Below are 13,262 nucleotides of genomic sequence, written 5' to 3' on the forward strand. Positions count from 1 at the left end.
GATTTGGCAGTCTGATGCGCAAAATGGGGGCAGTGCTCCTCGGTGAAAGGGTACATAAAACAAAAGCGGTTTTTGAAGCTGTAGTTTTTTTTTTTTTTTCTTGTGATATTTTAAAGGAAGCGGTTATATTGTTTAGATGCCATCGTGCAACTATTTTCTGTAGTGTTTTTTTTTTTTTTTTTTTTTGGTAGGTTGGGGAGATGGAAACAATCATTGTCCTTTTCTAACTTTTTCTTTACCAGACCAAGAAGGCAAATCAAATTATACTTCTGATTGCACTTTGGCTGAACAGAATGTACAGAGATTTTCAAGTACTCTTGATCTTTTTGTTTGAACTTTTGCCATGAACAAGCTCTCAGCAAGCTGCAATATCACTTGTGACATATTAAAGTGTCCTTTTCAGTCCATATTATCACAATTTATGTGTAGCCAGAGGGGATACTTTAGCATTCCTTACCCTCCGTTCACATAAGGGCTGGCTTTAAAAACGTGCGACTTGCAGTGAAGTCACACGATCTCTCTCTCTCTCTCTCTCTCTCTCTCTCTCTCTCTCTCTCTCTCGTGGGTGTTTATACCCATGCTTTCTGGTTTAGGCAAATGCATTGCCTTTGCTACCTGCTTTTGGGGTGTCGTTAACTTTCTGTTGAACCGGGGCTAATGTTGTAGAGAATGCAACAGAAGTAGAAATGCCAAGTTTGTTACATGAAGGCTAAAACTGAGTTAGGTGTCAACAAACGATACCCACCTAGGACTAGTATTATCCCATTCTAGTGCATAGACCGTTGAATGTTAGGCCACTTCACAGCTTTGGAATGTGTATATTATGCATGATGATAATGTTCTCTGTATCTTGTCTTTAGTCAAGAATAGAAAGGAAGTTTTTAATTTAGATTACCTGTAGTAAGAATGCTCATAATCCCGTATTTGTAAATCTTGCTAACTGAAGAAATGCTAAGAGATGCCTTCTGTTGGTGATGTTCTGGCTGCCCAACAATGACCATCCTATTCATTGTCTTCTGTATCATAAAAATCACTGAAAATGTGTTTATCGTTACATGGCTATATAGTGTACATTGAGACATACTATTGACCTATTTTTGTGACTTTTATGTTTTTCAGGTCAATACGGGAATCCGTTGAATAATTACATTAGGCATTATGAAGGTTTAACTTATGACACAGACTCCTTACACCAAAAACACCAACGTGCCAAGAGAGCTTTATCCCAGGAGGATCAGTTTGTACACTTGGATTTTCATGCTCATGGCAGGTAAGCGCTGATATTGTGTTTTTTTTTTATTTCAACACTTTGGGTTCTGGAAGTGGATACCTGCAGTAGTACTTTGATCCTTTTGGTTAAAGGGTTTCCTGTTTTTATATAAATTTGAGATTTCATTTTAACATAAGAATGTATTTGAAAAAATAAAGCTATTTATTTGCAAATTACCATAATGTTCCAAGTGAAAAATATTCAGCCTATGAAATGGCATTTAGTATGTATTTTCCATGCTGTTCCTCCAGTGTAATGCAAAGATGCTGTATATTGATAAATGGTCTGCAATGACAGACTGCATGAGTGCACCTAGTATTTCTTTCCAGTTTGATTTAGAACTCACTTTTTACCTTTCTAAAGTGTTGTTAACCCCCCCCCCCCCCCCAAAAAAAAATTATATTGCAACTTTCCAATTCTTAGATGTGATGGTTGCATTTGTTTCCTTTTTTAGGCTTGCTTTCTTATATTTTCATCTGGTGATCCTGCCAGTAAGTCTGTTTTTCAAAAGCGTATTCTCTCTTGCAGTTATAGGATGAGACAAACACTTAACACTAGCAGGGGTGCTTAAAATTGTCAGCTTTTATTTATATAAAATCTTTATCTTAATAGAATCAATTGTTCCTATCTCAATAGAAAAAACAGTTTGTTGTAACAGATTATAAAGGACTAGCTGGGGTTCAGCTTCAGTTTGTTACTGTATTTAAATCTGCTAGTGCATTTAACACTCTTCTCCTGCTTGACTGATAATGCTGCTGTCCAAATGTGCCCACTGTGCTCATTCACCCAGAGTGGTGTCTGTATTAAGAGTGTGTTACTGGCCAGATCACCTGGGGTACAAAAAAGAAAATTAATACCACTACATCTAATGGCTGGTAAACTGCAATATTTGACATTTTTGGTTTTAGGTTCAATACTGCTTTAGGAACCTGTCAAAAGGGGGCCAAATGAAATTATTTCCTCTACCTATACACATGTATATTTTTCCCTTTTTTTTTTTTTTGCTTTGTGGGTGTGTTTTGCCCTCTAAATGCTAAATCATTTTAAAGAGTATTGATCAGTTTGCTTATTTGATAGGAGCCTGCAAATTGCATATTGGCTAGTCTCTATTATGCTCAAGATACTGTAATAAAAAAAAAAGCTTTACCTGTTGTATAACTTTAATACTTCCCAAAAAATAACCCCTCTGTTCTTCCCAGCGTGCCTTATGCAGCCAGTATCGGCACAAACAGACTGAAGGAACGTGTGACGTTTGTAACCTGCAACAATATTGAATGGGACAGATCTAAGCAGTCTATTACAGTGCATTAAATGGCTTCATCAAATTGTGTTATCAAGTTAAAACACATGATTCTGAAATGAGATAAAATGCACTCTAATGGAAGAAGGGATCATTTTAGATGGGAAAATATAATGTTCCATTGTACTTGTTTTGTAATTGTATACAAAACCTGTAGTTTTAGGCTTTTGGAGATTTAGTATGGCTTTGAAAAGATCAGTTGAATTCTGTCTGAGGATTTAACAAAACCTATTTTTTTTTTTTCTTTTAAGGCCTCATGCACCAAGTATCTGTTTAGCCTCTTTGCACACCTGAACTCCTGGCAGGAAAAATCCTGCTTAACCAGTTACTGACCACCCTATAGCAGAAATACTTCTACAGGGCGGCACAGGTGCGCAAAATCACATGTGTGTATGTATACATGATTTTGCATTTCCGGGTAGGGGGCCTGTGGAATCACCATTTCCCGGCCGGTGATTACCCACCTGCACCCAGTGATTGCCGAGGATCACCGACAGAGAGGAGGGCTGCTTTGTTTATCAACAGTCCTCCTCTCTGTCAGTTTGGGCATACCGCTCTGGATGGCTGAGCAGAGCCATCCAGAGCAGTGTGCTTTACAGTGAAGCACACACCCCTCGCCCACCAGTAAAACACTCCCAGCACACAGTTACCTCTTTGATAATCACTCATTGTTATTCCTTTCCTGCCCAGTGCTATAAGTAGTGTCAGTGCTGTTTTTTTGATCACTGTATTTGTGTCACTGGAGATGTCGGTGACACAGTCAGTTCCTACCAAATATCTTTGATCAGATCAGCACTATACCAGCGTTCACATTAGTATAGTGTCCCCAAAAACGCAGCGTTAGCAGGATGAGCACCAGCAGCTGCATTTAGCCCCTACGCTTACCCCCCCTAATTTCCCCCAGTAAGTGCAGTGTCAGTAGGTCACTGTCACTTGGTAAATTGCACACAAAACTGCAGTGTTCACAGAATCAAGCCTGATCTCTTTTTGTAGCGGTACAAGCAGTCACTGACAGCCAGGTGCTCCGTGGCAAGTCCCATAAGTGCAGTACAAGCTGGTGCAGTGGTGAGCACAAGCAGTGTCCTGCAGCCACCAAGAATTCGCACACAGACCCGTAGAGCCCCTTAGCACCTAAAGAAATGGACAGTCGGAAACTAAAAGCTGTTAGTTTTATCTATACCATAGTTTGTAGATGCTTTAACTTTCACACAAAGCAATCAATATACACTTTATTGAAATTTTTTACTAAAAACATGCAGCAGAATACATTTTGGCCTACATTTATGACAAAATTTTAATTTTTTTGGGATATTTTTTATGACAAATGAGATTATTGCGTTTTTTTTTTTTCTTCTTTTGTTTATAGCGCAAAAAATAAATAGCGCACAGGTGATCAGAGACCACCAAAAGAAAGCTCTATTTGTGTGAAAAAAAAGAACATTAATTTATGTTCCGTATTGCATGACCGTGCAATTGTCAGTTAAACTAGTTCAGCACTGCATAACATAAAATGGTGTAAATTGCAGTATCTATACCATAGTTTGTAGACGCTATAACTTTCACACAAAGCAATCCAATATATACTTATTGGGGCTTTTTTTACTAAAAACATGTAGCAGAATACACTTTGGCCTCAATTTATGACTAACTTTGAGATTACTATATATTTTTTATAGCCGAAAGTAAAAAATATTTCCCCCCCCCCCCCAAAAAGTTTCGGTCTTTGTTTATAGCGCAAAAAATAAAAGCCCACAGGTGATTCAATACCAACAAAAGAAAGCTCTATTTGTGTGATAAAAAGGATGTAAACTTTGGGTACAGCATTGCATGACCGCGCAATTACCAGTTGAAATAGTGCAGTGCCGAATAGCAAAAAAGGCCTGGTCATTAAGGTGGGTAAATCCTCAGGACGGCAAGTGGTTAAAGGATAAGTTCACCTTTGGGAACATGTTACATGTTCCACTCATTTTTAGGGAGAAGTTCAGTTGGCACTTTTTGAAAATGTCGCAGCTGTGCGGGGCTCTGCCCACACAGCTGTGTCATTCATTCAGAGTTCTGATTTCGCAGCTGTTGCCTTGTAGTTCTCAAACTACCACAGCGCTGTTGAGCTCTATGGTAGTCCGTTGACTCTTTCTGTCAGTGTATCTGCTTGCCCGTAGGAGATATGAGCACACAGATGCACTGATAGGTTTGCAGGAGTCCTGCATGGCACCAGTGATCGGCTGATCGCTGGTGCAATGTTTTCCAGGCTCCAAAGTAAATAAACAAAAATGCACTTTTTTTTTTTTTTTTTTTGCCAATTTTAATTTTTTTAAGTGAAGCTTTAATAAGCTCAGTTAAAGCTGCGTATTGCACACATGTTTAGGAGCGTCTAGTGTTTGAGTGTTAATGCGTTCTGTTGGTAAGCATATTTATTCTGACTATTGAAATGTATTAACGCTCAAACGCTGGATGCGTTAAGGTGCATTTTAGTGTATTTTTCTGCTCTTTGGCTCTTCTCCTGAATGCACCTTTTGGAAAAAAACAAACAAAAAAGAAACCACCAGTCTGTAAACACTTCTAACTCTTGTAAACGTCTGTGTGCATGGACACACAGGCTTACATAGAGGTAATTTTACAGGTTGGAAAACAAAACGCTGATCAACACCCTTTTTACCAGTGATGTTTTTAAGCTCTGTATGCATTAGCCCTAATAGCTCCCAAATCCCAAATGGTTTTCTCAGCCTGGTCATTGTAACTATCACATTTTAATGTCAAGAATGTGTGATGTCTAGTGCAGTCATCTATTAAGTAGCGCATTTGGATTTGTGTAGTTTTGAACTCACCAAAGTTGGTCATTTATTGTGATCTGTATTGCAGAAGGCTGTTTGTTGATCACCTGTTAAAATAGAATTAGTCGCCTTGTAAACCTAGAAAAGGTAATTTATCAGATTAAACTTGTATCCAGAGGGGGTCACAACACAAACATTTAAACTTTAGATGGTGTTTGGGCATGCATACACAAATTCACTGCTGAAAGGTTTTTTGCATCAAATCATTCCAAAATCTGCAACCTTGCATGTTTTATATCTGACTAATGCACACGTTTCTGCTCACGGAAGGATTGGGGTAGCACAGATTAGACACACTAGTGCCGTTTTTTTTTTTTGTGTTTTTTTTTTTTTTTTTTTTTTTTTTTTTCCCTTTCTTGTAGCAGTTGGTCAGGAATAATTCATTGTGACCAGCTGACTAGCAAGGTCAGGGACAACCTCAATTCCAAAAAAGTTGGGGTGTTGTATAAAATGTACATAAACGCAGAATGCAATGATTTGCAAATCTCATAAACCCACATTCACAATAGAAAGCATATCAAATATTTAAATTGAGAAAAGATACCATAAAAAAAGGAAATTTTGAAATTGATGGCATCAACACATCTTAAATACGTTGGAACACGGCAATGTTTACCACGGAGTAGCATCTCTTCTTCGTTTAACAGTAGACATCTGGGAACTGAGGAGACCAGTTTCTGGAGTTTTGGGAGAAGAATGTAGTTTCCTTCTTGACTGATGGATTCTAACTGCTCAACAGTCCTGGGATGTCTTTGTCATATTTTTCGTTTCAAGATGCTGCAAATATTTTCAATAGGTGAATGGTCCGGACTGCGGGCAGGACAGTTAAGCACCCAGACTCTACTATGAAACCATGCGGTTGTCATAGATGCATATTTCAGCAGAACAATGCTAAATCGCATATTGCAAGGCCTGGATATAGCTTTCAGTATTGATGGTGCCTATCTAGATGTGCAAACTGCCCATTCCATACGCACTAATTCACCACCATACCAACAGAGATGCAAGCTTCTGAATTGAGTGCTGGTGACAGGTTGGAAGGTCTCTCTCCTCTTTAGTCCAGAGGATGTTTTGCACATGGTTGCAAAAAATATTAAATTTTGATTCATCTGACCACAGAATAGTTTGCAACATCATTTTAAATGAGTTTTGACCCAGAGAAGACTGTAGTGTTTCTGGACCATGTTCAGGTGTGGCTTCTTCTTTGCATGATAGATCACCGTGCCATCCAAAAATGCAAGGTAAAGCTCTGTGTTCAGACAGTTATTTTTGGAAGTATTCTTGAATCCATGCAGTGATGTCCATCACAGAATCATGCCTGTTTTAAATGCAGTGCCATCTGAGGGCCCAAAGATGATGGAAATAAAATATTATTTATTTCAGTTACTTATATTGCGCCGTCAATTTACGCAGCGCTCTACATATATATTGTACATTCACATCAGTCCCTAACCCTCAAGGGGTGTACAATCTAAGGTCCCTAACTTACATCCATACACATACTAGGGCCAATTTAGACAGGATCCAATTAACCTACCAGCATGTCTTTGGAGTGTGGGAGGAAACTGGAGTACCTGGAGGAAACCCACGCAGGCACAGGGAGTACATGCAAACTTCCAGGCAGGTGGTGCCGTGGCTGGGATTCGAACCAACGACCTTAGTACTGCCAGGCGGAATTGCTAACCATTTGGCCACTGTGCTGCCCAATATTACATTTTACCCTTGTCCATTGCACCCAGAGATTTCTCCAGATTCTCAGAATATTTTGATATTCTGTACGGTAGATGATACGTTTCAAGTCTTTGCAATTTTTACATTGAGTAACATTATTTTGAAATTGTTTGACGTTTCTTTTTTTTTTTTTTTTTACACCACTTTTCAGATTGGTGAACCTCTGCCCATCTTTACTTCTGAGACAGCCTGATGCTCTTTGTATACCCAATCATGTTACTGACCTGTTGCTAATTAATCAGTTGCAAAATATTTTTATAGTGATCTCTTGTTAGTACCACTTACTTTGCCGGCTCTGTGTTGCTCTGTCCCAACTTTTTTGAGATGTGTTGCTGCCATCAATTTCTAAATATCCATATTTCTTAAAGTGGTACATTGTTTTTCAGTTTTAACATTTGATGTTTTCTATTAATAAAATATGGATTTATGAGTTTTGCAAATCATTGCATTCTGTTTTTCACACAGCACAACAACTTTTTTGGAATTGGGGTTGTATGTGTAGCCACATCTGCAGTCTTCTCTCCTCTATATCTGTTCTAGTCCAGGGAGAACTTTGAGAGCTGATTGGAGGGAAGAGACCCCCCCCCCCCTTTACACAGGAACAAAGCTGAAGCTGTCAATCGCAGGCTGTGCACTGTAGCTCCCTCCCTGTCACCTTTTGTATCTCTTGATGTCAGTAAGACTTGTCAGAAGTGATTCATGCTGAACAAAGCAGCAGACAGAAATTACACTTAGTGCTCTTCAGACAAGAACACACTGTAGAGGGATATGCTTTGTTCATATACAGTGTGAGGTTTGCAACCACTTTAAGGTTCACCAGAGATTGCTGGGGGTGCTTTGAGCAGTGAACCGTTTCTTCCTCTCAGATAAGTAACCACTGAAACCAGTGATCTTTTTAGCGATCTATAATGGGAGGGGGTGATGAGGGTTGGGGGGAGGATGCTTCCCAATTGACCAAAAGTATAAGGAACATTCTTCACATGGACCATCATAGTAATGTACTGTGAGCTGTGGCTACAGTATGGTACAATACAGGGTTTTCCCGAGACCAGAAAAGTATTTAGATAATTCCCCTCTGTTAAAAAGCTTGAGAAGGCTGGCTTACAGTTCATGCTGGGTACTGTGGTGAATTGGTGGATGGCGCTACCATACAGTGTAGGAAAATGGGATCTTCACCAGCACATCCTGGTATAGTCATAATCTTGTAATTTATTGACATAAACCAACAGGCATCTCGAACGAATATTCTGTCACCTCGCAGGATTATTTCTGCAAGACAGTGATACCTGAATGATTAATTATTATACAGTATTTATAAAGCGCCAATAGTTCGCTCAGCGCTGTACATTACAAAATGAGCGTAAACGATACCAACAACCAGTCAGAATCTCAAGTACAAAGCTGGAATGTCAGAATAGCTTCATACCCCCCACAACTAGTTTGAACCCATTGTGTGTTTAGTTTATTTGTCTTTTATTAAAAAAAAAGCGTTATGCGCCTCTCAAATCCTGTATTTGAGGCAGTCTACATAAATCATCCTAATAGGTGAATGTGTTACCGGGCTGGATTACAAAGCTGATTGTTTAGCATGCTACTGGAATGTTAATGCATCACTTTTGAGAAAAGTTTGTAACGAGGTCCCCAAAAAATCAGCTTTTGATGCTCATTGATTTTTGTAAATAAAGGACAAGATTATCACTAGACCAAGGCATGCAGATAAAGATCCTTATTTTCCTGTGAAATCATTGCTGGTGTAACTGAATATATGCACCTCCACGGCCCCGCAGCACACGTCTTAGTCGCTCCATGTGAAATTTAAGCACATGATGGTAGTTAGGGCTTTACTTTTGTCGTCCTGGCAGTGGAGGGCTTTTTTTTTTTTTTCCTTTTCATACTTACCTAGGTGGTTGCAGCATCGAACCAAAGCTGCATCTGTCCTCTGCTGTCTCTATGGATCAGACACCGCTGATCACTCAGTTCTCCCTGCCACTCTGAGCAGAGATCAGTGACAACACTATTTTCGGCCGATACATTTCGGCTGCCGGTATATCTGTGCATCCCAAATATATATGTGTGTGTGTTTACATGTAAAAATGTATGTTAGAAAATACTTAGAATCCCCAAAAACACACACGTACAGTGTCAGTAGAGGCCTGGTCCTAAAATGGATATATAGTAATTTTTTTTCCATGCACCCTTATCAAACTTTTACGGTCCTCACACTGCATTCACTGGCTTTGAAAAAAGTCCATGGATTGTGTTGAGGCTGAAAGCGATCTGCCTCGGAGAGCCTGTTATCTGTGTGCTAGAATTTCATCTGTACGTGTAGCCCCAGGGAAGGGCGGTAGAAGGCGCTTCTTTTGTAAGCAGTTTGTGTCGCCTGACTCTGGCAAGGATTCGAAAACCATTACAGTGTGGTGTTGCCTTACCTTTCCCATGATATAAAGGACTTATTGTACATGCTGAGAAAATGATTATACTTTTCTCAATGTAATATTTGATGTCTCTGTATTCAGCTGGTGTTATTGAAATCTTTCTTGCGAATACACAGCTTTGTTTAGCATTGCAACAACTACAAGAACTGCTTTGTTTTTGTGTTCTTGTTTCGGCCTTGAACATCTTTGTTCTGTATATTGTATCTTTGTTGCGTGAATAAATACATTCTGTTGTGATCTGTCAAAGAATGGATGAATAGTATTGTCACTGTGGACATCGGCTTTGATATAAAAGAAAATTGCGTAGGCCTAACTTGCCCCAAATACAAAGGAAGTCCACTTTCAGCTCTGTTTCAAACCTCTGAACTCTTCATTGTACGGCTTTGTAGTGAGGGATTGAGGTAGTTAGATGTAATTTTTAATTGACCTTTTTGGTTTCATGTAGAAACGACTGGTTATCACAGTATATGCATACACAGATATTTGGATGACACTCCAAAGACTGTAATACACAGTGGAGACTCCTTTTCTTCTTTAAAGGGACAATTGTAGTGTTTGCCTCAAAAAAAAAACATTCTCCTCAATCTACTATTCTTTGGTGTCTTTATGGAACATATTTTGCTTTAGGATATACATCTCTGGTCATTGTACAGGTGCATCTCCATAAGAATATCATCAAAAGGTTTTTATTTTTCAGTAATTCAGTTCAAAAAGTGGAACTCCTATATTATATAGATTCATCACACACCGTGATATATTTCAAGCATTTATTTTAATTTTGATGATTATGGCTTACAGCTAGTGAAAACCCAAAAGTCAGTATCTCAAAAAATTAGAATGTGAAAGTTCAATATTGTATGTAGACTCATGGTGTCACACGGCTAATTAATTCCTTAACACCTGTAAAGGTTTCCTGAGCCTTTTATATGGTCTCTGGTTCAGTAGTTTACACAATCATGGGGAAGGCTGCTGACTTGACAGTTGTCCAGAAGACAGTCCTAGACACCCTCCACAAGGAAGGTAAGTCCCAAAAGGTCATTTCTTAAGAAGCTGGCTATTCACAAGCAACAGGGACAACCGCAGCCTGCAGAAGATTGTGAAGCAAAGGCCATTCAAGAATTTGGGGGATATTCACAAGGAGTAGACTATGGCTGGTGTCAGTGCTTAAAGAGCCCGCACGCACGTATCCAGGACATGAGCTACAATTGTCGCATTCCTTGTCTCTCCTGGACTAAGGAGAAAAAAGACTGGACTGTTGCTCAGTGGTCCAAAGCCCTCTTTTCGGATAGCAGTAAATTTTGTATTTAATTTGGAAATCGAGGTCCCAGAGTCTGGAGAAAGAGTGGAGAGACACCGAATTCAAGTTGCATGAGGTCCAGTATGAAGTTTCCACAGTCATTGATGATCTGGGAAGCCATGTCATCTGCTGGTGTTGGTCCACTGTATTTTCTCAAGTCCAAAGTCAGCGCAGACTTCTACCAGGAAATTCTAAAGCACTTTATTCTTCCCTCTGCTGACCAGCTTTATGTAGATGCTGACTTCATTTTCCAGCAGGACTTGGAACCTGCCCACACTGCCAAAAGTACCAATCCCTGGTTTGATGATCATTGTATCACTGTACTTAATTGGGCAGCAAACTCACCTGACCTAAACCCCATAGAGAATCTGTGGGGTATTGTCAAGAGGAAGATGAGACACCAGACCCAACAATGTAGATGAGCTGAAGGCCGCTATCAAAGCAACCTGGGCTTCCATAAGAGTGCCACAGGCTGATTGCCTCCATGCCACGCCACATTGAGTCAGTAATTCATGCAAAAGGAGCCCCGACCAAGTGAGTGAATACTACACTGTACATGGACTTACTTTTCGGTAAGCCAACATTTATGTATTAAAAATCCTTTTTTTTTTTTTTTTTTTTAACACATTGAGTTTTGGGTTTTCACTAGCTGTAAGCCATAATCATCAAAATTAAGAGAAATGCTTGAAATGTATCATTCTGTGTGTAAAGAATCTGAGTTTCACTTTTTTAATTGAATTACTGATAATTCACTTTTTGATGACATTCTAATTAGAGATGCACCTGTAGAATGTGAGATGCTAATCCTTCTAGATAAATGTATGGCTTTTGCTAAATTAACCACCTCCCGCCCGCCATATAGTCCAATGACGGGCGCAAGGTGGTTCTCTTGTTCTGGGAGGACGTCATATGACGTCCTCCCATTCTCACCGCGCATGCGCGGCTCAGGGAGCGCGCAGCGCGGTGATCTGTGTCCCTCGGAGACAGCAGATCACCGATCCACGGAAAGAGCCGAAGATGTCGGCTCGGTCATGTGATCAGCTGTGTCCAATCACAGCTGATCACATGTAAACAGGGAAATGCTGGTTATCGGCATTTCTCTCCTCTCGAGCTGTCGGCATTCCGCGCAGGGGACATGTACACTGATCATCAGGGCACTGATGATCAGTGTGCCCTGATGATCAGTGTGGCCCCAGCAGTGCCAGCTGTCAGTGCTGAACAGTGCCACGTGCCAGTCAGTGCCATCTATCAATGCCAGTCAGTCCTGCCTATCAGTGTGCCAGTCAGTGCCACCTAACAGTGGCAGTCAGTGCTGCCTATCAGTGCCATATATGAGTGATGCCTGTCAATGCCCATCAGTGCCACCTATCAGTGCCCATCACTGCAGCCTCATTAGCGCACATCAGTGAAGGAGAAAAATCACTTATTTACAAAATTTTATAACAAAAACTAAGAAAAAATGTTTTGTTCCCCCCCCCCCCCCCCCCCACATTTTCAGTGTTTTTTGGTTTAACCTCCCTAGCGGTCTGATTATGTCCATATTTCCGTGCTCAAAGCGGTACTTTTTTTTGCATGGAAATGTGTATTTTTTTTTTACTGTAGGCCTGTCATTTTTAGGAATAACTCACTGAAATCTGTCCGAATAAGAGTCTAGTAAACATCCCGGGTAGGATAAAACTTGAAACACAAAATCATAAATTATAATTTAATAAATAATCATAAAAAAATATAATAATAAATTTAATTAAATAATCAAACCAAAAACACTGAAATTTGAAATTTAGCGCTAAGTTCGCACATCCCTGAGCAAAGTCGCAAAATCGTTTTCAGTGTCTGACGAATTTCCCCACAAATAATTATCACTCAATTCTGCAAGTAGTTCTGATTTACTATCGCTGTTCTCTAGCTGGTCTAAAACCGCTTTTGACATAAAGGGACGCTTTTTGGACGCCATGGACATTTCTCAGTTTCCAGGCAGAAAGAACAGTAAAAATGCAGGCAGGGCACAGGACAAAGCACTAGGGACAAAATGTATGTGAAATGGCTTGATACAGTAATGTTTTACTATGTGATTTTAGTGAATGTCACTTTTTTGTCATTTTCAAATTTCCCGCCGTTCCGTCCCCATACGTCCCAACGCTCGCACGGGACGGAACCCAGATGACAGATGCCGGCATCCACCAGATTACATTGCTGGGGACACTGCAGGAAGGACATCGCAGGAGCGCAGGACAAGGTAAGTGATTGAGGGCTCGTTCACACTTGGCTGTTTTACCAACACTTGCCAAATGCCCCTATAGGGTTTGGCAAGCGTTGATCCGGCATTTGTGGGGCGTTAGTAACGCTCGGCAAACGCTCCGCAAACGACGCATGCGTGGTTTAGTGGCGGTTGCTAAGC

At 40.1% G+C, this 13,262-nt stretch overlaps 1 protein-coding gene across 1 annotated transcript in view; it reads left to right on the forward strand.

Moving 5' to 3' along the window:
* ADAM10 (ADAM metallopeptidase domain 10) overlaps window positions 1-13,262 on the forward strand; it is a 233,465-nt gene that overhangs the window by 91,384 nt on the left and 128,819 nt on the right. Inside the window, exon 2 of the mRNA XM_089667687.1 lies at window positions 1,120-1,270. Within this exon, the coding sequence (XP_089523813.1) occupies window positions 1,120-1,270 (151 nt within the window). The remainder of the gene's footprint in view (window positions 1-1,119; window positions 1,271-13,262) is intronic.

The sequence above is a fragment of the Staurois parvus genome, unplaced genomic scaffold, assembly GCF_062004578.1.
Source record: "Staurois parvus isolate SC_StPar_1 unplaced genomic scaffold, SC_StPar_1.0 ptg000054l, whole genome shotgun sequence".
Taxonomy (NCBI): domain Eukaryota; kingdom Metazoa; phylum Chordata; class Amphibia; order Anura; family Ranidae; genus Staurois; species Staurois parvus.